The 21,453-nt window shown below is 56.6% G+C and overlaps 1 protein-coding gene across 11 annotated transcripts in view; it reads left to right on the top strand.

Moving 5' to 3' along the window:
* TNRC18 (trinucleotide repeat containing 18) overlaps positions 1-21,453 on the top strand; it is an 89,154-nt gene that overhangs the window by 58,310 nt on the left and 9,391 nt on the right. For all 11 annotated transcript variants that reach the window (XM_027125682.1, XM_027125686.1, XM_027125683.1 and 8 more), the window contains 8 exons: positions 980-1,255; positions 5,800-6,054; positions 12,684-13,099; positions 17,128-17,280; positions 17,581-17,722; positions 19,281-19,398; positions 19,816-19,891; positions 19,974-20,082. In XM_027125682.1, coding sequence (XP_026981483.1) covers positions 980-1,255; positions 5,800-6,054; positions 12,684-13,099; positions 17,128-17,280; positions 17,581-17,722; positions 19,281-19,398; positions 19,816-19,891; positions 19,974-20,082 — 1,545 coding nt within the window. The remainder of the gene's footprint in view (positions 1-979; positions 1,256-5,799; positions 6,055-12,683; positions 13,100-17,127; positions 17,281-17,580; positions 17,723-19,280; positions 19,399-19,815; positions 19,892-19,973; positions 20,083-21,453) is intronic.

The following is a 21,453-nucleotide window of genomic DNA, read 5'->3' as shown; positions in this document are numbered from 1 at the left end:
CACACACACACACAGTTTTTCTTGGGCTTGGAGAGAGCTGGCGTGCCAGAGCTGCGGCTGCGTCCAGTAACGTTGCCCATGTTTGGGGTGGGTTTTACCAGATCAAGGGACCCCAGTCTCTGACTGCAGAGCCTTTCCATCCGACGAAATCTTGCTTAACAGCTTCACACGTAAAACGGATCAAAGTGGTATATGTCCGGGGTGGGATTGGTAGGGGCCAGAGCTGTGCCCGTTTGACAGCCCACCTCCCCAGAGCTGGGTGATGTCTCTCAGGAAAGCGTCACCCGTATAGTAAGGTTGGAGACTTGTGGGAAGCCGGCAGCAGTGTACTGGTAACCCGGCTCTCTGATAGGGAAAGGGTGGGGGGACAGCAGCCCGGATATCACTGCAACATCATGTGCCTGTTTCTTTGGTGTAACTGTTCAAGCCGCCGTCCTGATATTGCTGAGCAGGGGGCCGGGAACGGGGGTGCGCGATCGCCATCGTGAGCCTGCGTCCGCTGGCCCTGCACACCGCCGGGAGCTGGTGTTTTGGGAAAGAATGGCTCTAACTGAGCCCTTCCCCTCCTAGGCCTTGTCCCTCCCCACAAGGGGCCTCTGGGCCGGCTGCAGTCCCGTGGGGTAGACAGGACTTGGCGGTGCTCTCTGTGCCCTGGGCAGAGACCTTCCTGAGAGTGGCCGGGTGGTGGGGGATGCTGGCCGCAGCCGGCCTAGAAGTTCGGCCTTCCGTCCGAACCCACGGAAGACGCCTGCAGCTCAGAGGCCTCGCGGGTGAGAGGCGAGGCCCAGGTCGGGAGGAGAGCTCCAGGTGGCGGAACTCAGCTGGTTCCACGGCCGGCCCGTAGGCATCTGGACCTCTCTGTCTGGCGAGTAGGAGATTGTTCTCAAAAGCGCTGAGAATAATGGAAGAAAGACACCAGCCCCCTCCCTCCCCCCGGCGCCCTGTGACTTATCTCTATTAAAAACTACTTTGACTGCAGATACGGACTCAGAGGAAGAGGAGGAATTCCTGAAGGACGAGTGGGCTGCCCAAGGCCCCTCCAGCTCCAGACTGACATCTTCCATCCTTTGCGGCATGGTGGCGAAGAGCAGCAAGCCGGCCGGCGGCCCCAAGCTGACCGAGAGGGGCCTGGCGGCCGCCCGGACTCTGAAGCCCAAGCCGGCCGCCGGCAGGAAGCAGCCGTTTTGTTTGCTGCTTCAAGAGGTCGAGGCCCGTTCCTCCTTCAGCGATTCCTCGGAGGACTCGTTTGACCAAGGTTACTAGCTCCAAACACACAATACCTCCCGTGTTTCCTAGCGAGAGAGTGAGTGCGAGAGCGAGCGCGAGAGCGAGGCGGGGAGGGCGGCCGCGGCGCCGCCGGGATGGCCGGCCGGGGCGGCCGTCTGGTTCTTGGCAGCGTAGCCTGCTGTATCAGCCCGAGTCTTTGTTTTTGTTTTTATTTGTACCTGTATCATCGTGATAAGACCATTGGCTGGCTCTTTCTGAGCTTTCATATGGACTGTTTTTAGTCTTCCTCTCTTGTCCCCTCCCCTCGCCTCCCCTGCCCCCTGGACCGAAGGCCTGGGTGGGTCCTCCCGGAGGGGCCCGTGGAGGCCTCCCTCCCCGGGGACATTTTGTAAATGGAATTCTGTCGTGTGGGCGTGTGACTTGATGTTTGTACCGCGATTTTGGTAATATCGAGCTTTATTAAACATATCGAGTTCATTTTTAACTAAACCCGTGTGCCTTGTCTCTCTTGCTGTGTCCTGACTAGACCATTAGGTTGCCGCTTCCCTCATTTTGTTCCTCCTGCCCCCCTCACCCCCTTCCCCACCCCTGCCCCAGAAGGGGTAGACGGAATAATGCAGTCTGCGCTCTCTCTATTATTCAAATATCCCTGGTAGCTGTTGGCATGCCTTTCATTTTTCAGGTTTAAAGTCAACTGCTTTCACCTCCAGCTTCATCCTTTTTTTTTTTTAAGCTGCTTGTTTGTCTTTTGTTTTCTTAAAGCTCTATTCTTACGCAACAGTGGTTAAAAAATATTTGCAAACACTCATTTTCTAACGCATGTTTCTGTTTCGAAGGGCAATGTAGGCAGTGCAGGGTCAAGACCGCTTGCCGTCCCTGAGTTTTGTTGTGAAATTCAAAAGGCTTCATTGCCGTGTTGGGGGGCAAAGCTCACTGCGAGTCCCAGGCTCAGTCCCGGGCTCGTCTGCTCTCAAACTCACTTACAAAGAGGGGGTTGGCCTCAGGGGCCTCTGTGAGCGCCCTGGCTCTGCTTTCCCTAACGTCAGAATTCAACTTCTGGGGTTAGAAATGTCTCAGCCTTCCAGGACCTCCAGTCACAAATGTCCTGGGGCGGGCCGGGGGGGGGGGCGAGGCAGCCAGCCGATCCTTAAGTGCTTCTCGCCCTGCTTTTGGATTTGCTTCAGGGTGGACCCCCCTTTAGGGATCCCAGAGCCTGGGTAGCAGCACCTGGGGGTCAGAGCCTAGACCCCGATGCTCTGGCTGGGATACATTTTGGGTGACCTGGAGACGACGTGGGCGGGGGCCGGGTGCTCCCGGGGCTCGCGTTCTCCGGTGCTGCTGCCGTGCCTGAGCACGTACAACCCGGGCCACTAGCTCTCCAGCCAGCCTCGTCTTCCGAGGCCTCCCCCAACCTGGGCCTCTGTGGACCAGTCTGGCTAGTTCGCCATTCCCCTCTCCCCGTCTTCTGGGCTGGCCCCCTATGCCTCCTCCCCCCTATCAAAGCCAGAGTTCCAGCTTCCAAGTTTTGGAGCTCTCGTGCTCCAGCCCAGACCCCATAGAGAAGCAGGCAGCCCCGCAGATCTTGTAGTGAGGGGCCCTTTGCCCAGAATGGGCAGAGGGATCCAGGGTCCAGCAAACCAGGGCCAGACACAGCAGTGGACGGAGCCCAGATAAGGGGGAGTGCAGGGGGCGAGGGGAGGGGTCCCCGCTGCACCCAGACCGCTGGTCAGGTCTTGAAAGGGATATTTGGGTAATAGGGCCTTACTGACATCTGGTACTAAAACACCTAATTGGCTTGGCTTTTCTAGTGTGTCTGCTTTCTCCCCCAGCAGCTTGACCATACCTTCACCCTTGACCCCTACCCATGATGCTTTGAATGTCTGTTTTGGTCTCTTGCATTTGCTCTCACGCTGCACTCTGGACGCAAAGCGAAGGCTGGGAGTAGGGCAGACGGCGCAGCGGGTCACTGAGCTTGGGTCCGAGCCTGGCTCGTTGCTCCGTAGGTAGGCGAAACCCTTTTCTTTGTGTCCCCTCTGCTCCCCCCCCCTCGGGGTTTGCCCCCACCGGCTATGGCAGCAGCGGATCGCTTTGGCATTTACGGATCGGGTTTTGGAAAACCAAACCGAGTGACAACAGCCAACCCCACGTACCGAGCCAAGAGTTTTTTCTATGAAAAAAAGTTTTTCTGCATTTCCGCGGGTTTCTTTGTTGGGACTTTTTCTCCCCCTGCCCTTGGCAAACTCTGTCGCCTCAGGTGTGGACACCTCCAGAAAGGCTTTCCTGGTCCTGAGACCCCCTCCGCTGCCCCTACCCCTCGGACCCTGGCCTGAGCAGACCAGCCGCCGTCGGAGGCGGCCCTGGTGGGCTGTCAGGCTCTCGGGAGCAGGGGGCGGGGAGGGCCTCAGGAGACCCCGATTACCCTCATCAGCATTTCGTGGAAAGCACACCTTTTTTCGGCCGTCTGCTTTCCAACCGTTCTTCCATCTCAGGGTGCTGGGTTGCGTTGGGGGCCGCTGCTGGCTTTCTGGGGTCCGATGTGGACATTCCAGACCTCCAGAAACCCAGAGCCAGCCCAACCCCGCCAGCAGAGAATGCTGGGCAGGAGAGAGTTCTGGAGGCTCCACACCTGAGCAGCCCCGGGAAGGCCACCTCTAGAAGGGAAAGCTGGCCCCGTGTCCAACCCCGCCCCGCCCCAGCCAGCCCCCCGCCCACCCCCTGCTCAGCTCGGCCAGCCCCCGGGGGGCCTGCCTGAGGTGGGGGACCCGGGCGCTGCCTGCAGTCTGCCTACACTTAGCCTGCTTTGCCGCTGTGGCCCACTGGGCGGAGACAGAGCCATGTGACGTCCGCAATGTGAATGGATCGCAAGTGTGCACTGCCTGCCTGCCACCTGCCCGCCCCGCTGGCCTCCATCCCGCTGCATCCATCGCTCTGGGAGCCGGGTCTCCGTCTTCTCACTCTTAACAGACCTTCTCTCTCTCTGCCTCCTTCCTCTCTCGACTCCCTTCGGGCATTCCTTGGGCTCTTGTCTGCTTCCCTCACTGAGGGCTCCCTCGGATGAATGGGCAGACCGAACCCTGTCCTCACGGGCACTGCTGGGGCCGCCGCTCTCGGCCGCTAGCTGCACTCCAGCAGCCAGGCGTCTTGGGGCGTAGGCAGGAGAATGTGGAGTTGGCCACCGTCCAGGGCCTGTCCACCTCTGGGCCCAGACTCCCTGCCCCCAGACGACACGGAGAGACGACGGCTCATTTTCCTCCAGCCTCTTGTTGGAGAGTTGTTTCCAGCCCGGCCTGGCCCAGCCCTGGGCCAGCGGCCCCAGAGCCACCTTCACACTCCCAGCGCCCTGGGCAGACAGGCCCCCCCTGGCAGGTGTCCCTCGGCGGCTCCTTGACAGAGGTACTGGGCGCCCCCCCCACCCGCCGCCCTTGTGGGGTTAGCTGGGCTGTGTCCCTGGAAAGGCAGGAAGCAAGCCTGTACCTCCAGAAGGTCTCTCTTTTTGGTGAGGGCTTAGTTCACATGCAGGGAGTGTCATCCTCCCTGCTGTGGCCGCCGGGCCCACAGCTTGCCCCTCCTTTGTCCCGATGGCCCAAGCTGGGCTCAGGGCTGCAGGTCCTCGTGCCGTAGGGCCAGTTTCTGGGGAGAAGCTTGTCTCTCTTCAACCGGGGAGACAGGCTGGGGCTTCCTTAGTGTCTTTCCACTAGACTGTGGGTGATGAGCCAGCCCGCCCCGGGTTCAAATCCTGCTCTGCTGCCTGAGGCCCTGACCGTGCCGAGCCTCGGCCTGCTGGAGCCGAGTGGACCCGCCCCCTGCCCCCTTCCTGCTCCCGGGGGTCGCGTAGCCCGCTTGTGGCTCCCTGGGTTGCGATGAGATGAGATTTTCACAGATAAGAAACTAGCGGCTCAGAGAGGGCCGGGGATTTGCCCCAGGCTTCCCAGTGCGGGCGTGTTGCTGGGAGTCAACTTTGGACCCCAGAGCCTGCTCAGGGTTTCCACCATGGGAGCCCCCCACCCCCCAAGAAGAGACCAAACTCCACCTTCTCCTGCTGCCAGCCGCCAGGCCTCCCACTGGTGAAGCTGCCCCCAGGCGCCTGTGTCCGAGCCTCAGCCCGAGCCCCCAGGGCCCGCCCTCCCCTCTCTGCCCCGCCCTCCCCTCTCTGCCCCGCCTTCCCCTCTTTCCTCCTCTCCCCTCCTGCCCCCTTTCCCAGCCTTCACGTTGTGCGTCGGGGCGTGTGTGTGCGCGTGCGTGCGCGTGAGACCGTGGAGAGCGCTGTCTCCAGTCCTTGTCCGTGTGTCCGTCCCCCTCCCTGCAGCACAGGTGCATGTTGGTGCTCCCCTTGCAGAAACACTCTCGACTCCCAAAGCCGCTGCCCACCTCTGGGCTGTCCAGGATGCCCAGGTCTTGGGCTCGCTTTGATGGGGGGCACTGGGCCACTGGGGGGACTTGTGGGCTGGCGAGGAGTGAGGAGCTGGGCTGGAGCCAGGGCCCCTCGCTGGCGCTCCAGCTGAGATGGGGCAGTGGGGGGAGGCGCAGGCTCGGGCCAGGGCTCTGACTCGCTCCCTGTTTTCTGCACGCCAGATGAGAGCTCCGAGGACGAGGACGAAGACGAGGAGGACGGGCTGGACGAGGAGGAGGTCGAGGCCGCCGGAGGCTGTAGGCTGGGGGCCCGGGAGCGGGCGCTGTCGCCAGGCCTGGAGGAGAGCGGGCTGGGCCTGCTGGCCCGCTTTGCAGCCAGCGCCCTCCCCAGCCCCACCGTGGGCCCGTCCCTGTCAGTGGTGCAGCTGGAGGCCAAGCAGAAGGCCCGCAAGAAGGAGGAGCGGCAGAGCCTGATGGGTAAGTACCAGCAGGTGGGCTGCAGGGAGTCGGGTGTCGCTGCCCCATGCTACAGATGAGGCGTCCGAGGCTCAGATAAGCTGGGAGCCCTGCCTCCTGGGCCAGCCGTGTCCTTAGCAGAGGGCACTGGGTGTGGCGGCTGTGGCCTGCCACTCCCTGTGAGGAGTCTCCAAAACCGTGCAGTGACTTTCACTGTTGATGCTGCCAACGAACAGCACCTGATCCCTCCACCTCAGGTGCCCGACATCAGGCAGCTCAAGGAAGCAGAGGCCTCGGATCTGCGGCCGCGGGGCTGTGGGAGCCCACGGGAGGCCCCGATCCAGCCTGGGGGGTCAGGGAGGCCGCTCCAGGTTGGCGACGCTCTGGTTGAGGCACGACAGAGAAGTGGGAGGTGGCTAAGCGTACGTAGAAGAAATCAAGGTGCAGGTGGAAGGAACAGGCCATGCAGCCTTTTGGAAGAAGGGGAAGCTCTTTACACTTGGGGCAGTAGAGGGGTTTCATTCAGTGAGATGCACTGGCCCAGACAGGGCAGGACTCATGGGGCCTGGGGTCACAGCCTGGAGGAGGTCATCAGTGTGCGTGTGTGTGTGTGGGGGGGGCAGGTGTTGGGTCGCTGTGAGCCAGGCCTACCTTCCCACTGCCTGGATGGGCAGACAGGCAGCCGGCACTACCACTTGGGCAGGAGGCTCAGCCTGGTCCCGGCCCCACTTGCTCTTTCTGCATCTCCAACCATATCCTTGTCTTCTTGGGATAGACAGACGTCTTGGGACCCTCTCCTGGGCCCCCTCCCTTTCTCACGGGGCCAACTCTCCCAACATGGACCCAGCCCACCTTCACCTGGGGATGGTGTTTGCGACTGAGGTGGTCCTACATGTGTTCAGGCTGTGAGCTCGCCTGGCCTCAGTAGGGGCAGCTCCTTGGCCGGGCTGCTCCGGCCTCCTTGCCCTTTTCTGAGCCTTAGCAGTATACGTGAGGCCCTCCTGGCAGGGGCCGGGGCCAGGAAAATGGGCCCTGGGTGCTACCCTACTGCCCCCCAGGCCTCCCCCAGCTGCCCTGGCTTCACGCACTCCACAGGCTTCAGGACCAAAGCCCATTCCCAGTGGCCTGCACCACCTCCCGAGACCCCATCTCTGGGGTGATGTCACTGTCTCCCTGGAGTCCACACCAGGCTCCAGGCCCTGCCCTGCCTCCCTCCTCTCCCTTCTCTCTCTCTTAGCCCCATGTTCTGCAGTTGTCCCCCGGGGGCTTCGGGCCTGGCTCCATCCAGGCCTACCCCTCTTGGGTGTCCTCTGCACTTCCTCAGAGCTCACACTTGACCAGGCCACTTCTCTGTGTAGGGCCTCTGACTGGCTGCATTGCCCTCTGGACAGATAGCACCTATGTGACCCTCCACCCTCAGACTGGCTGCTCAGACAGCATCATCCTGTCCACAGCCTCCACCCCACCCCTGTTTGCACCAGGCATCCCAGAGCCCTCAGGCCTCTGCACTTGCCCCAAACATCCGTTTCATCTAAATTGTCAAACGTATTGGCAGAGAGTTCACAATTTCCCCTTTTAATGCTTTCAGTGTCCTAAGGGTCTGTGGTGATGTTGCCTTTTTCATTGCTGTTACAGATAATCTGTTTCTCTTCTTTATTTCTTGATCAGTGTGGCTAGAAGTTATTGATTTCAGCTCTTTGTTATTTCCTTCCTTCCTTCCTTCCTTTTTCTTTGGGTATAATTTACAACCACTTCCCATTTCTTCTATTTATTTATTTATTTTTAAAATTTAAAATTTATTTTTGGCTGTGTTGGGTCTTCATTGCTGCACTCGGGCTTTCTCTATTCGCGGTGAGCGGGGGTAACTCTTTGTTGCGGTGCATGGGCTTCTCATTGCGGTGGCTTCTTGTTGCGGAGCTCGGGCTCTAGGCGTGCGTGCTTCAGTAGTTGCATCATGCAGGCTCAGTACTTGGCGGCACACAGGCCCTACAGCGTGCGGGCTTCAGTAATTGCAGCATGTGTGCTCAGTAGTTGCCGCGCACAGGCTCTCGGGCGCGTGGGCTTCAGTAGTTGTGGTGCACGGGCTTAGTTGCTCCGTGGCATGTGGGATCTTCCTGGCCCAGGGATCAAACCCGTGTCCCCTGCATTGGCAGGTGGATTCTTAACCACTGTGCCACCAGGGAAGTCCCTGTTTCACTTTCTTGATAGTGTTGTTTAAAACAAAAAATTTTAATTTTGATGAAATCCAATTTATCTGTTTCTTCTGATGTCACTTGTACTTCTGGTGTTATGTCAGAAAGCATTGCCTGATTCAGGGTCACAAAAATTTAGTCCTGTTTTCTCCTAAGAGTTTTATAGGTTGAGAGTTACATTTAGGTCTGTGATCCATCCTGAGTTATTTTTGTGTGCGAGTGATGTAGGGGTTTTTTGCATGTGGAGATCCATTTGCCTCAGTATCGTGTGTTGAAAGTCTGTTCTTTCCTCATCAAATGCTCCTGGCGCCCCTGTCAAAAAGCAGTTGAACAGTTGAAAATAAATATGAAAGATTATTTCTGGATATTCAGTTCTATTCCATTGATCTGTATGTCCTTATGTCAGTACCACATTATCTTGATTACTGTGGGAGTTTTTGTAGGAAGCTTTGAAACTGGGAAGTATGAGTCCTCCATCTTTGTTGTTCTTTTTCAAGATTGGTGCTTCAGAGTCCCTTGCATTTCCATATGGATTTTAGGATCAGTTTATCCATTTCTGCAAAAAAGCCATCTGGGATTCTGATAAGAATTGTATTGAATCAGTAGATAATACTAGGGAGTATTGACTCCTCAACGATGTAAGTTTTTCAGTCCGTGAACATGGAATGTCTTTCCATTTATTTGGGTCTTTAATTTCTTGCAGCAATTGTAGTTTTCATTGTATGAGTCTTGCATTTCTCTTGTTAAATTTATTTCTAAGTAATTATTATTTTTGATGCTATTTAAATGGAATTCTTTTCATTTTTGGAGTATTCGTTGCTAATGTATAGGAATATAATTGATTTTTGTAAATTAATCTTGTGTCTTGCAACTTTGCTAACCTCATTTATTCTAAAAGCTTTTTAGTAGATTCCTTAGGATTTTCTGTATACAACAGGGGTCCCCAACCCTCAGGCCGTGGACCGGTACTGGTCTGCAGCCTGTTAGGAACTGGGCCGCACAGCAGGAGGTGAGCGGCGGGCGAGTGAGTGAGTAAGCTTCATCTGCCGCTCCCCATCTCTCCCCATGGCTCGCATTACCGGCTGAATCATCCCCCCTCCAATCCGTGGAAGAATTGTCTTCCATGAAACCAGTCCCTGGTGCCAAAAAGGTTGGGGACCGCTGATATACAAGATCATGTCATCTACAGATAGAGATAGTTTTGTCTTCCTTTCCAGTGTGTATTCCTTTTATTTGTCTTGCCTAATTGCTCTGGCTAGAATCTCCCATGCAATATTGAATAGAAGTGGTGAGAATAGGTATCTTTGTCTTGTTTGGTTTTTTTTCCTGCCCTCTAGATCTTAGGGAGAAAGCACTCATTCTTTTACCATTAAGTATGATGTTAGTGGTGGGTTTTTTCATAGATGTCCTTCGTCAGGTTGAGGAAGTTTCCTTCTATTTCTCATTTGTTGAGTGATTTTATCATGAAAGGGTGTTAGATTTTGTCAGTTACTTTTTCTGTGTCTGTTGTTGTGTTCATGTGGTTTTTATCCTTTATCCTATTAATATGGTGTATTACATTTTTTTTTTAAAGAATGATTTAAAGATTTTTTTTTTTTAAAGAATGTCAAACCAACCTTGCATTCCTGGAATATATCCCACTTGGTCATGGTGTATAATCTTTTTTATATGTTTCTGGATTATGTTCACATTTGTTTATGTCCTTCTGATGGATTGACTATTTCATCATTTTAAAATGTCCTTCTTGGGCTTCCCTGGTGGTGCAGTGGTTGGGGGTCCGCCTGCCGACGCAGGGTCATGCCCCGGTCTGGGAAGGTCCTGCATGCCACGGAGCGGCTGGGCCCGTGAGCCGTGGCCGCTGAGCCTGCGCCGTCCGGAGCCTGTGCTCCGTGACGGGAGGGGCCACAACAGTGAGAGGCCCGTGTACGCAAAAAAAAAAAAAAAGTCCTTCTTTGTCTAGATTTTTATCTTAAAATCTGTATTGTTGGATAAAAGTACAGACATATCTCAGAGATAATTGTGGGTTTAGACCAACACAATAAAGCCACAATAAAGCGAGTCACACAAATGTTTTAGTTTCCCAGTACGTATCAAAGTTACGTTTACGCTATACTATAGTCTTAAGGGTGCAGTAGCATTATGTTTTAAAAAAAAGGTACATGCCTTAATTAAAAAATACTTTATTGCTAAAAATTGGTAACCATCATCTGAGCCTTCGTTGAGTCTTAGTAGTGACACCAAAGGTAACTGATGACAGATATAACAAATATAATAATATAATATAATAGTAATAATGAAAAAGTTAGAAATATTGTGAGAATTACCAAAATGTGACACGGAGATATGGAGTAAACACTGTTGGAAAAATGGCGTTGATAGACTTGCCCAATGCAGAGTTGCCACAAATCTTGAATTTGTAAAAAGATGCATATCCGCAAAGTGCAATGAAGTGAGGTATGTCTGTATAGCCACCACAGCTCTTCCTTGGTCTCTGTTCACATCGTATGTCTTTTTTTATCCCTTGACTTTGCATCTGTGTCTTTACTCTTGTCTTCATTATTTTTTGTCTATTTTTTTTGGTCTGTTTTTTTGTTCCTTTGTTCCTCTTTTACTGCCTGTTGTTTTGGGGAGGAGGCATTTGCACAGGACGCTGGTTGGGAGTCAAGAACGCAGGTTCTACTCCCTGCTCCGTCCTGTCCCGCAGCGAGGCCACGGCAGATCCTTCCCTCTCTCCGGGCCTCATGCTTGTCGCCACCACAGGACCCTGACAGAGCCCGCTTTCTCTGTGCCAGGCACCATTCGTGCTGCCCCATGGGTCTCATAAATATTTATCTTCTGACGCGATCTTACCCTTGAGGCTCCACCCTCCCCTCTTTCAAGCGAGTGTCCACTCCTGGTCACTGCTCTGCGCACTGTCCTGTACTGGCTCCCTCTGCAGGTACCTGCAGTATTCTGTGTGCATCTAGGTTTTCTGCAGGGGGCTGTCATCAGGTGGGGTCTCATTCTGTCATACCCAAAAGCAGGACTGGCAAAGCCAGTGGTGTTTTGTGGCCTGCACCCTAATTAGCCACGAAAGCCCCCAGCTGCCTCCCCCGGCAGCTCTGTTAACAAAAGGTTAATTAACAGGATCATTAAGCTTTGCAAGTGCGCCCTCCTCCCAGCCCCACCCTTGATACTGCGGCTGCACCTGTTGGGGTGATGGGGCTGGGCGTCCCTCAGGAGCCTTTGTGGCCAGGCTGCTGGCTGCTCAAGGCTCCGCAGGCCTGGGGTGCAGGCCTGGGGTCCAGCCCTGGCTTACCAGCTCATTGGTCTGGGACCCAGGGCAAGTCCTTTGCTGGGGTGGTCAGCCCAGGGCTGTCACGGACATCTCATCTCCGGGGTCTGCCTGGAGGAGGCAGGCCCTCCTCATTCTCCTCATGGGGAGAAGCACCATTAACTCCCCGTTTAGATTCTTTCCCTGGCCACCAGCTCTGGGCCAGGCTCTGAGCTGTCCAGTGTTGTGGGCTCCAGGAGAACTCGGGGATCTATTGCTGGGGGCAGAGCAGGACGAGATAGACAAACACAGACGGGACTTCTGCAGTGTGCTGTGTGCCTGTGGTGATGGAGGGATGGCCAGAGGACTCTCCAGGACGCAGAGTGGGTCTTCTCAGAAAGGAGGCTGCAGCTGTCCAGGTAGAGGTCAGGGGAGAGATGGTGCTCTGGGCAGAGGGCCAGCAGGAGCGAAGACCTGGGGGTTTAAAAGGACAGAGGACAGCGGATCCTGGTGAGAGGTTGTGCATTCAAGGAGCCCAGGAGCTGGGCCCTAGGCTCAGGGCTGCTCTGCAGCAGAGGGATGTGGGCCCTCCGGCTGTGGGAAGGGGCGGCTTCGGGGGTGAGGGGAGGGGCTGGGCCCCAGGGCTGTGTGGGTTCTGGGGAAGCCTGTCCTCTAGAAAGGGGAGTGTGTGCCAAGGACCTCCCAGTTCTGAGAAGTGGCACCAGCAAGCAGAGCGGAGGGCCCTCTGGGCTCGGGGATTTTGTGCAGGCTTTCCCACCTTCCTCCCTTAGAGCTGCTGCCCCTACAGGTGTGGGCCCTCCCCGGCTCACCTGCCCTGGCTTCCGGGACTCCTGTGGAGGCACAGGAGGGGCGGGGAAGCTCACACGTGCCCAGGCAGGAATCTTCACATGCCCAGACGATGCTCTTGGGGTGAGGGGTCCGGAGCAGAGTCTGGGCAGCCGGCAGGGTTTGGGACGGGAGGGGCCAGCAGGGTCTGCCGCTCACAAGCATGCGGCTGGAAGCCCTCCTCCTCTGGGCCTCAGGTTCCTTCCCCGAGACGGGTTGAAGCCTCCCACGGTGACGCCATCCCCTGTAGGAGGGCTGGGCTGTGGCCTTTCTCCTGGTGGCCAGAGCGGCTGGGTGGGTGGGTGGGAAGTGGGGGCCCGGGAGCCCCTGTCCACAGCCCCTCCCTCACCCACGTGCAGGCACGGAGTTCGAGTACACCGACTCGGAGAGCGAGGTCAAGGTGCGGAAGCGGTCGCCTGCTGGGCTGCTGCGGCCCAAGAAGGGGCTGGGGGAGCCAGGTCCTGCCCTGGCTGCGCCCGGCACCCGGGGCCCCGGCAGCCCCGACAAGGCCAAGCTGGCGGCCGAGAAGGGGCGCAAGGCCCGCAAGCCGCGGGGCCCCAAGGAGCCTGGCCTGGAGGCGGGGCCCGAGGCCAGCGACGACGACCTGTGGACGCGGCGGCGCAGCGAGCGCATCTTCTTGCATGACGCGTCGGCCGTGCCCGCGCCCAGCAGCGTTGCGCCTGCTGCCACCAAGCCCGGCCGCTGCGGCAAGGCTGGCCCGCCCAGCCCACGCAAGGACGCCGGCCGCGCGAAGGACAGGAAGGACCCCAGGAAGGTAGGGCGCGGCGTGGGGCGGGGGCCCTTGGACCTCCTGTCTCGGAGTAGAGTTCTCAGACCTGGGCGAGGCACAGAGACCCCAAAGGGCGGTGGTGACCCTGAAACGCAGTCACCCACCTACCGACGACCTCTGTGATGGGCACTCCTCTGGGTGCCCCTTGATGAACGTCTTTGATAAGGACACCTGCAGCCGGGCTAGCAAGTGTTGTCGTGTGAACTGATGAGCTCAGATGATATTTCAAGGTCTCTGCCGTAACTGTCATGCGCTACATGACAGTGATTGCTGTTGGTGACAAAGTCTTAGCTCTCACACCCAAAGGAAAACCTCATTTCTTGAGAGGTTAGGGAAAATAGAGATGGGATTTCTTTTTCCCCATCCAAGGTTCAGAGGTCCCTGAATTCTCTCCACAGACACCGCAGGTTGAGAACATCTGCTTTTCAAGAACTCAGTGATGATTAGACCTGTTACCCTTCTTTTTTTTTTAGACCTGTTACCCTTCTTGCACTGGCTGCTAGGAAGCTCACGGCCAGTAGTTCGCTCTTTAGGTGGTCGCATTCAGACCTAATGGCCAGCTCGCGACAGTGGTCTCTGACTCAGGCCTCTCTACTCCATGTCCCTGATGGAAGGCAAACCCTCAAATAGCAGTGTCATTCTAGACAAAGCCACAAAAAGGGACCAGACTCCGCATCAATTTCCTGATAATGGGTGGTAGTGAGGAAGGGGCTGCATTTCAGTGTCATCCACAGGGATCTCTTGTTCTTGTTTTCTCACGGCTGAAGCCATCTCAGGTTTTTCTGATCCTTGGAGAGAAGGCGCTCCAATAATACATAATGATGATGATTGTACAGGGTTGACCCATGGTAGGGGCCAGGCGTGTTCTAACCAGTTTGTGTACTTAATGTGTTGGTAAAGGGAAACGCGTTGCCTCTGCTCACAGCACATCTGACACTAACTCCCTGGGGTTGGTGCAGACCCCACAGTGAAGGGCTCAGTCCCACAGGACTGCCCCCACCCCATCCCCACTCCAGATGCCAGTCGCAAGTTCTAGGTTGTCACCTGTGCTTTTTGACCAACCAGCTATAGATCAAGGATTTTCATGACCCCTCTCCTCCGGTCGATAATTCACCAGAATGACAGAACTCCGGAAAACACTTTACTTACTGTTACGGTTTACTGTAAAGGATGCAACTCAGGAACAGCCAGGTGGAGGAGAGGCACAGAGCAAGGTGGGTGGGAACGGGTGCAGAGCTCCCATGCCCTCTCCGGGCACACCGCCCTCCTCGGCGTGTTCACCAACCTTGAGCTCTCTGAACACCGTCGTTGAGGGGTTTTTATGGAGGCTTCATCACAGAGGCATGATCGATTAGTAACTCAACCTCCAGCCCCTCTCCCCTCCCTGGAGGATGTGGGTGGGGCTGAAAGTTTCAAGCTTTTGGTTGTAGCTGGTCTTTCTGGTGACCAGGCCCCATCCTGAAGCCATGTAGGGACTCACCAAGAGTCACCTTATTAGAACAAAAGGCGCTCGCTCCTGTGACCCAGGAAATCCAAAGGGTTTTAGGAGCTCTGTGTCAGGAACAGGGGCAGGAACCAAATATGTATTTCTTTTGACGTCACAGATGACTACTTACAAAGCCGCATGAGGTAGGTTGCTTACTCATATTAACTGCACGTTACAGGTAGTCCTGGAACCTGCCCAGTTAGCCCAGCAGCTAATGATTATCAGAGCTGAGCTTTCAACACTGGGGTCTAGCGCCAGAGCCGGGGCCTTAACCACAGGGCAAACCGGCCTCTCTGGGCCTTTCCCAGGAGGGCACCTTCTGTTGGGGAGAGAGGGACCGGGGGCTCGCGCACCTGATCTCAGCCTTCTGATGACACAGTCAGACACTGGGACGGAACCGATTCATGGTCAGCCAAAGGAGAAGTCACACACCAAGGAAATCACTCCAGGAACAACCAGTGTTCATAGTTTTGTGAGAGACACTTTTGTATCCTGCTTTTGCTGTTGTTGTTTTGTTTTTGCCGTACGTTGCGGAGCACAGGCTCCGGACGCGCAGGCTCAGCGGCCATGGCTCACGGGCCCAGCCGCTCCGCGGCATGTGGGATCTTCTCGAACCGGGGCACGAACCCGTGTGCCCTGCATCGGCAGGCAGACTCTCAACCACTGCACCACCAGGGAAGCCTCTGTATCCTGTTTTTCACACTTGGCGTTAGATCTTGTGCATTCCCATGTGGCATGACCGTTTATTTTACTTTTTTTTAAATCACTGTCTCCAAATGGCTGAATAACATTCCACCATCTTGCTGTCCTGTGGTTTTCAACATCTCCCGCCATCAACCATGCTAGCCATTGGTGATTTGGTTAATGATGGTCTTTTGCCATTGTAATTACCACAGCAATGAACATCTCTGTTCTGTGTACAGAACTTGTCAGTTTTGGAGTTTTTTTATTAAAAAAAAAAAAAAATCTTCCCAGAAATGGGCTTTCTGGTCAGTGGGAAAGAAAAGGTTATCAGTTTTATCTGATTGTAACAGTAATTTGCATGATAAGGAAAAGGAAGAAAATTAAATTCCATACGGAGATAACTTTTTTTTTTTTTTTGGCTGTCAGTGTCTCTTGCCCCACTATGTACAGCTGCAAAGATGTGCCCCATAAGACAAGCTGTCTATTTAATAACAGAAGTCAGGGCAAGAGGAGACATAACCACATGACAAACAGTCCTTCAACCCCCAAGATGCAGTCTGATTTCAGAAATGTGCACAGGATCAAAACATGCACCAGAAACAAGAAAACATAATGTGTGTGTGTATATATAAAAAATACATATTTTTCCCCCCAAATAGAGATTAAAATGAATACCTCTTATTGCTCTAACATTTCCCACTTTTTTCCTTTTAATGCTCTTGGGTTTGGATTTCACCCGTCTGATGTGGAAGCTGTGACTTCTGCTGTTGTCTTGGTAACATTCGCCCAGTCTTCCTTTTTTCGGTGTCTTAATTTTCCATCTCCCCTGGCCCCATGACTTGGTCGTTGGTCGTTAGGCATGTCGCTTTTAAAAAGGCATGAAGTGACCCCTGCCCTCACCGCCCGTCACCTTTGTAGCCTGAACCTGCTTCTTATACAGAGTATCATCACTTCCATTTCCTGTGCTGTCACCTCTTCCTCAGAACAGGACCCTCAGCCGCTGTGATAAAAGCTTGTAACTGTATCTACGGACGCACCAGGTTGCTGGATATCTAGGTTGTTTCCACTCTTTTGCTCTGATAAGTGGAGCCGTGCACAGTCCCCGTACGCTGGCCCAGTTTCCGCTCCCCCAGCGCGGGGGGCGTCCCTGAGCCACCCTGGGGGCTTTGAGTTGGTGGGGATGTGGCACCCCACACTTCTGGGGCAAGAGGAAAGTAACGCAGGCCTCCGGAAGCAGTCGGGCAGTGGGTGTACGGTTCTAAGTGCTCCTTCCAGGAATATACCTGTAGAACTAATTGGTAGTGTCGTTTTTCTTGGCACCATCCAGCAGAGGAATAAACAGAGGTGGGTGGTCGGATGAATCTCGGGTCCCCCCATCAAGGCACCTCGGGCAGCTGTTAGAATAAAACGTGACGCCACCACCTCTGTGTCTGCCAGACGTACTAGGGGGAAAACGTTGCAAAGCAGAATTTTTGGTAAATTCCCATCTGTGTTTAAAAAAGAAAGTACTGTGTATACACAGATGTGTCTGCATAGCCCACATGTTTACACGGTTATGTGTGCTTGCGGAAAGCTCTGGAAGGACACACCATGCTGTTATTAGTCCCTCTAGTTACCTCTGTGGTTGGTGGGATCGTTGGAGAGGAACTCACGTATATACACTTCGGTGGTGTCTTTTTTTTTTTTTTTTTTTACAACAAGTAATATACAGTAGTAATAAAACGAGATTGAAACCAGAAATACTTGCCAGGAGAGGGAGGGTGTTTTGTCCTCTCTGGACAGTGAGCGGCGGGGCCTGGGCCCTCTCTGCCCGCTGACGGCCACCCTGTCGCTTCATCCCCAGAAGAAGAAGGGGAAGGAGGCCGCATCGGGAGCCTCGCTGCCCCCTCCCCGTGTTCCTGCCCTGCCCCCCGAGGCCCGGGCCCCTCACACCAGCTCTCCGGCCGCTGCCAAGAGGAACAAGGCCAAAGCCAAAGGGAAGGAGGTGAAGAAGGAGGTGAGGTTTCCCATGGGGCCCCAGGCTTGGGTGAATTGCGTTGCTTGGTTGACAGACGGAGGCGTCCCTGGGTGTGCCCCACCCCCATGCCCCCAGATCCCTCGTGTGGCTGGAGGCGCTGCCTCAGCCCATTTCATCCTCCCTCTGGCCTGGGGGGTGAGCCCAGCTGGGACCCCAGTCCCCCATGTGGCAGACTCCACCGAGGCCTGGCTGTGACCCCGGGATTCCAGGGAGGGTCCTAGCTGGGCAGGACTGGGATGCCGTGTCCTAAGCCGCTGGTCTTTCTTGCTCTGTCCCCAGAACCGGGGGAAGGGGGGAGCCGTGAGCAAGCTGATGGAGAGCATGGCTGCCGAGGAGGACTTTGAGCCCAACCAGGACTCGAGCTTCTCTGAGGATGAGCACCTGCCCCGAGGCGGGGCTGTGGAGAGGCCACTAACTCCCGGTGAGTGCCCACGATGCTGCGTTGGCTTGGGCCTGGAGGTGCAGGAGGTTCTCCTGGGGCAGTTACTAGGGCCTGAGCTAGCATCGGGAGGGGGAGGGAATGGGCAGCTGGGAGGGAGATGGGGGGGTTTGAGTGCGTTAGGAGGGAGAGTACATGGGCTGTGTGAGCAGATGAGGGGAAGAGAAGGGGTGTGGATGGGTATTGGCAGGTGGTGGGGAGAAGCTGTCATCGAGACGGGTCTCAGAGGGGAGCAACTGGGCTTTGCTGGCTGGAGGCTGGGATGCTCGGAGGACATCCCAGGGAGGTGACATCCAGTAGGCACTTGGACCCGGGGGTCTGGAGCTTGAGGTTGAGGACATGAATTAGGTGGGGGTGGGGATGGATTGAGAGGGGGAGCAGGGCCAGCCCTGAGGAGCTTTGTCACCTGCTTGGGAGTGTATCTGTCAGCTGTTGCTGTGTAACAACCAAGTGCTCAGACTCAATGGAGGGTGGCAATCAGTTGTCAGCAGGACAGCAGGGTGACCTTAGCTGGGCTTGCTCCCATGATAACGGGATGGCTAGGGGTCCACTGATTCAGGGACAGCTCTGCCCCACCTGGACCGCTGGGCTGGTCAGGGTGTGTTCTTCTCATGGCCGTGCTGCCAGAGGCTCGAGAGGGAGAGTGGGAACCAGTGAGGCCTCCCGAGACCTCGCTCGGTTCAGATTCAAGCACTTCTACCTGCGTCCATTGGCCAAAACAGGTTACGTGGTCACGCCCAAGGTCAAGAGGTGGGAAGTCCACTCCACCCGTGGTGAAGCCGTGGCAGGGGTGTGGGTGCAGGCGGGGACCAAGAAGTGGGCCTGTCATTCCGTCCACCCCAGCGAGCCATCTGGGTTTCTCTGTGTGGGGTAATGGCAGGGAGGGCCCAGGTTCAAGGTCCTATAGAGAAGAAGAGCAGGCCCAGGAGGCTGACAGCATGGTCGGGCCTGGAGGGGGAGAACTGAGGAGAGTCTGGGGTGGGGGTCCCAGGAGGGGACGTGGCCCGGGGCGGTGATGGGGCGTGGCAGCCTCGGGCGGAGGCCTGGTCCGGGTGGGCAGCGCTGACAGCCCAGCTGTGAGGGATTGTGTCCACCAGAACAGATAGCATCCAAGGTGGAGGAGGAGCTGGTGGAGGGGTCCCAGGGCTGTGGCTGAGGGGCGTGACGGGCTCTGATGACGCATCGCCTCATGCTGGGGCTCAGAGAGGGGTGGTCTTCAGATGAGGGTGGGGCAGCACCTGCGGGGTATCACCCCGGTTCCTCCCTGCCTGGGATCTTTGCAGACGCGCTGGGAGGGGAGGGGCTGTGCACACCTGGCACGCATGCAGCGCCCCGCACGAGGCCCATCTGCTGGCACATAGCTGCGCGCACAGATGCACGTGTGCCTGCAGGCACCCTGGGCCTTCTGCTCTGAGAGGGGTGATGGGGCGACAGGTGGGCCTGGGGGGCAGGGCACAGGGGACGGGACGGAGGGTCTCAAGGCTGACCCCCCGCCCCCAACCCCGCTCCAACCCCGCCTCACCCGAGCCCACTCCCGCAGCCCCTCGCTCCTGCATCATCGACAAGGATGAGCTGAAGGATGGCCTGCGTGTGCTGATCCCCATGGATGACAAGCTGCTGTACGCGGGGCACGTGCAGACGGTGCACTCGCCGGACATGTGAGTGCGGGCGGGCGCCAGGCGGGGCAGCTCCGCTCAGAGCCTAAGAGCCTCGCCCAGTCCTGCACCCAGAGCCTTGCTGGGCCTCTGTGGGCGCGTCGCTTCGCCTCTTTGAGCTGTGGCTTCCCTGCATAGGACTGGGGGGCATGGGCGGGCCCCCAGGTGGGGCTCAGCGGGGAGGAGCAGGAGAGGGCGCGCTGGGCTCTCCTGGATCTGTGAACCCTGGTTGTGCAGACGAGGAAACGGGGGCGCAGAGGGGCTAGACCGGCCCCGAGTTTATGCCGCAGGTCGGCAGACCCTCAGGCTCCAACGGCACGTCCCCGTGGTGCGGGAGGTAGAGCTGGCGCGGGGGTGCTGGGAGTCTGGGGCGTGGCGGTTCCCCTGGGGACCTCACGCCTCGCCGCCCTGGCCTCGCAGATACCGTGTGGTGGTGGAGGGCGAGCGCGGGAACCGGCCCCACATCTACTGTCTGGAGCAGCTGCTGCAGGAGGCGGTGAGGGAGGGAGACGGGGCTGGGGAGGCGGGCGCGGGGCTGCTCCTGCCCACCGCCCGCGCTCAGCCCTTCGCCTTCCCAGATCATTGACGTGAGGCCGGCCTCCACTCGCTTCTTGCCGCAAGGGACCAGGATCGCAGCCTACTGGAGCCAGCAGTACCGCTGCCTCTACCCGGGCACCGTGGTCCGAGGTGAGACCCTCCCCCGAGACCCTCCCTGGCACCCGTTTCCCGCCGTGTTGGCGTGGGTCCATTTGGTTCCTGAAACCCAAGTCAGGTGGCCTTACGCACAGAGTTTTATCGGCTCGTCTGAGTGAAGACTTACAGGGCTTTAGGCGCGGTTGGACCCAGTCACTGTGCCACGGCGTCATCGGGGCTCAGGCTCCCAGTGTCCGTCAGCCACGCTCTCAGCTGTGCTACCATCACACCCCGCTCCTGGGGACTCCTGGGGACTCTCTCTCACCTTCTGAACAAATCCTGTTATCAGAGAATCTCCCACTTTTCCCATCTGGGTCCTAGGATGGAGCCCCACTGAGCTGGCTTGGGTCACATAGATTTCACGTGGGTCACAGGTCTTGGGCTCGTCCTTGCTGACGACTGAGGCAGCTTCCTGATTTTTGCCTGTGGACTGAGAAGGGAAGGCCGCTTCCCCAGGAACGTTGACGTTGTTAGCAGAATAAGAGATTGGAAGCTGGGCAGACAAAATAACAGGTAGCCCAGAAGATGTGGGTGTGTGGGTGCCAGACCGACAAAGCCGGCAGGTAGTCAGACAGTGCACACTTAGCTGTTGCAGAACCAGCACACGGGGAGCCGGGGATCTGCGTGTGTTACAGCCCGAAGCCAAAACCAGAGGCCAAAGATAGTCCACCTCCTGGCCGCCTAACGTCATCCATACGTGCCCAGGAGATGGGAACGGGGATGCTGGGCAGGAAGTTCTCTCACAAGGGGAAAAGTTCATCTCTGTTCAGCTCTCCCGGGGCTCTCTGGCCTCTGAGCCTTGGGGGCTGATGGCTTGCTAGGCCTGCCTCACGGGTGTCACTCTTGGGATTTCCCCTTACCATCATTCTGAGAACTCCATTTCTCTCTCTCCTGTGCTGCATCCCGTGTCTTTCTCTTCCTTGTCCCTTTCCCTCCTTGTGGCAGAGGACCTTTCCGTAGCTTTCGGAGAAAAAGGGTCCATGGGAGGTAAATTCCTCAAGTACACGTGTGCCCAAGGTCTCCTTATCCTATCCTGTTCTTTTTTTTTTTTTTTTTGCGGTACGCGGGCCTCTCACTGCTGTGGTCTCCTCCGCTGTGGAGCACAGGGTCCGGACGTGCAGGCTTAGCGGCCATGGCTCATGGGCCCAGCCGCTCCGCGGCATGTGGGATCTTCCCAGACCGGGGACGAACCCGCGTCCCCTGCATCGGCAGGTGGACTCTCAACCACTGCGCCCAGGGAAGCCCCCTATCCTGTTCTTTAGAGATAGTTGAGCTGGGTATATATTCTACATTGGAAATAATCTTCCTTCACCTTTTCAAAGTCACTGTTCCATCCAGATTCTGATGTCAGAGGCCCAAATCTTC

Source organism: Aethalodelphis obliquidens, unplaced genomic scaffold (assembly GCF_003676395.1).
Source record: "Aethalodelphis obliquidens isolate GAN/ISIS:26980383/991018 unplaced genomic scaffold, ASM367639v1 scaffold30, whole genome shotgun sequence".
NCBI lineage: Eukaryota > Metazoa > Chordata > Mammalia > Artiodactyla > Delphinidae > Aethalodelphis > Aethalodelphis obliquidens.
Note: the sequence above shows the minus strand (reverse complement) of the source record. Positions and strands in the feature narration are given on the sequence as shown.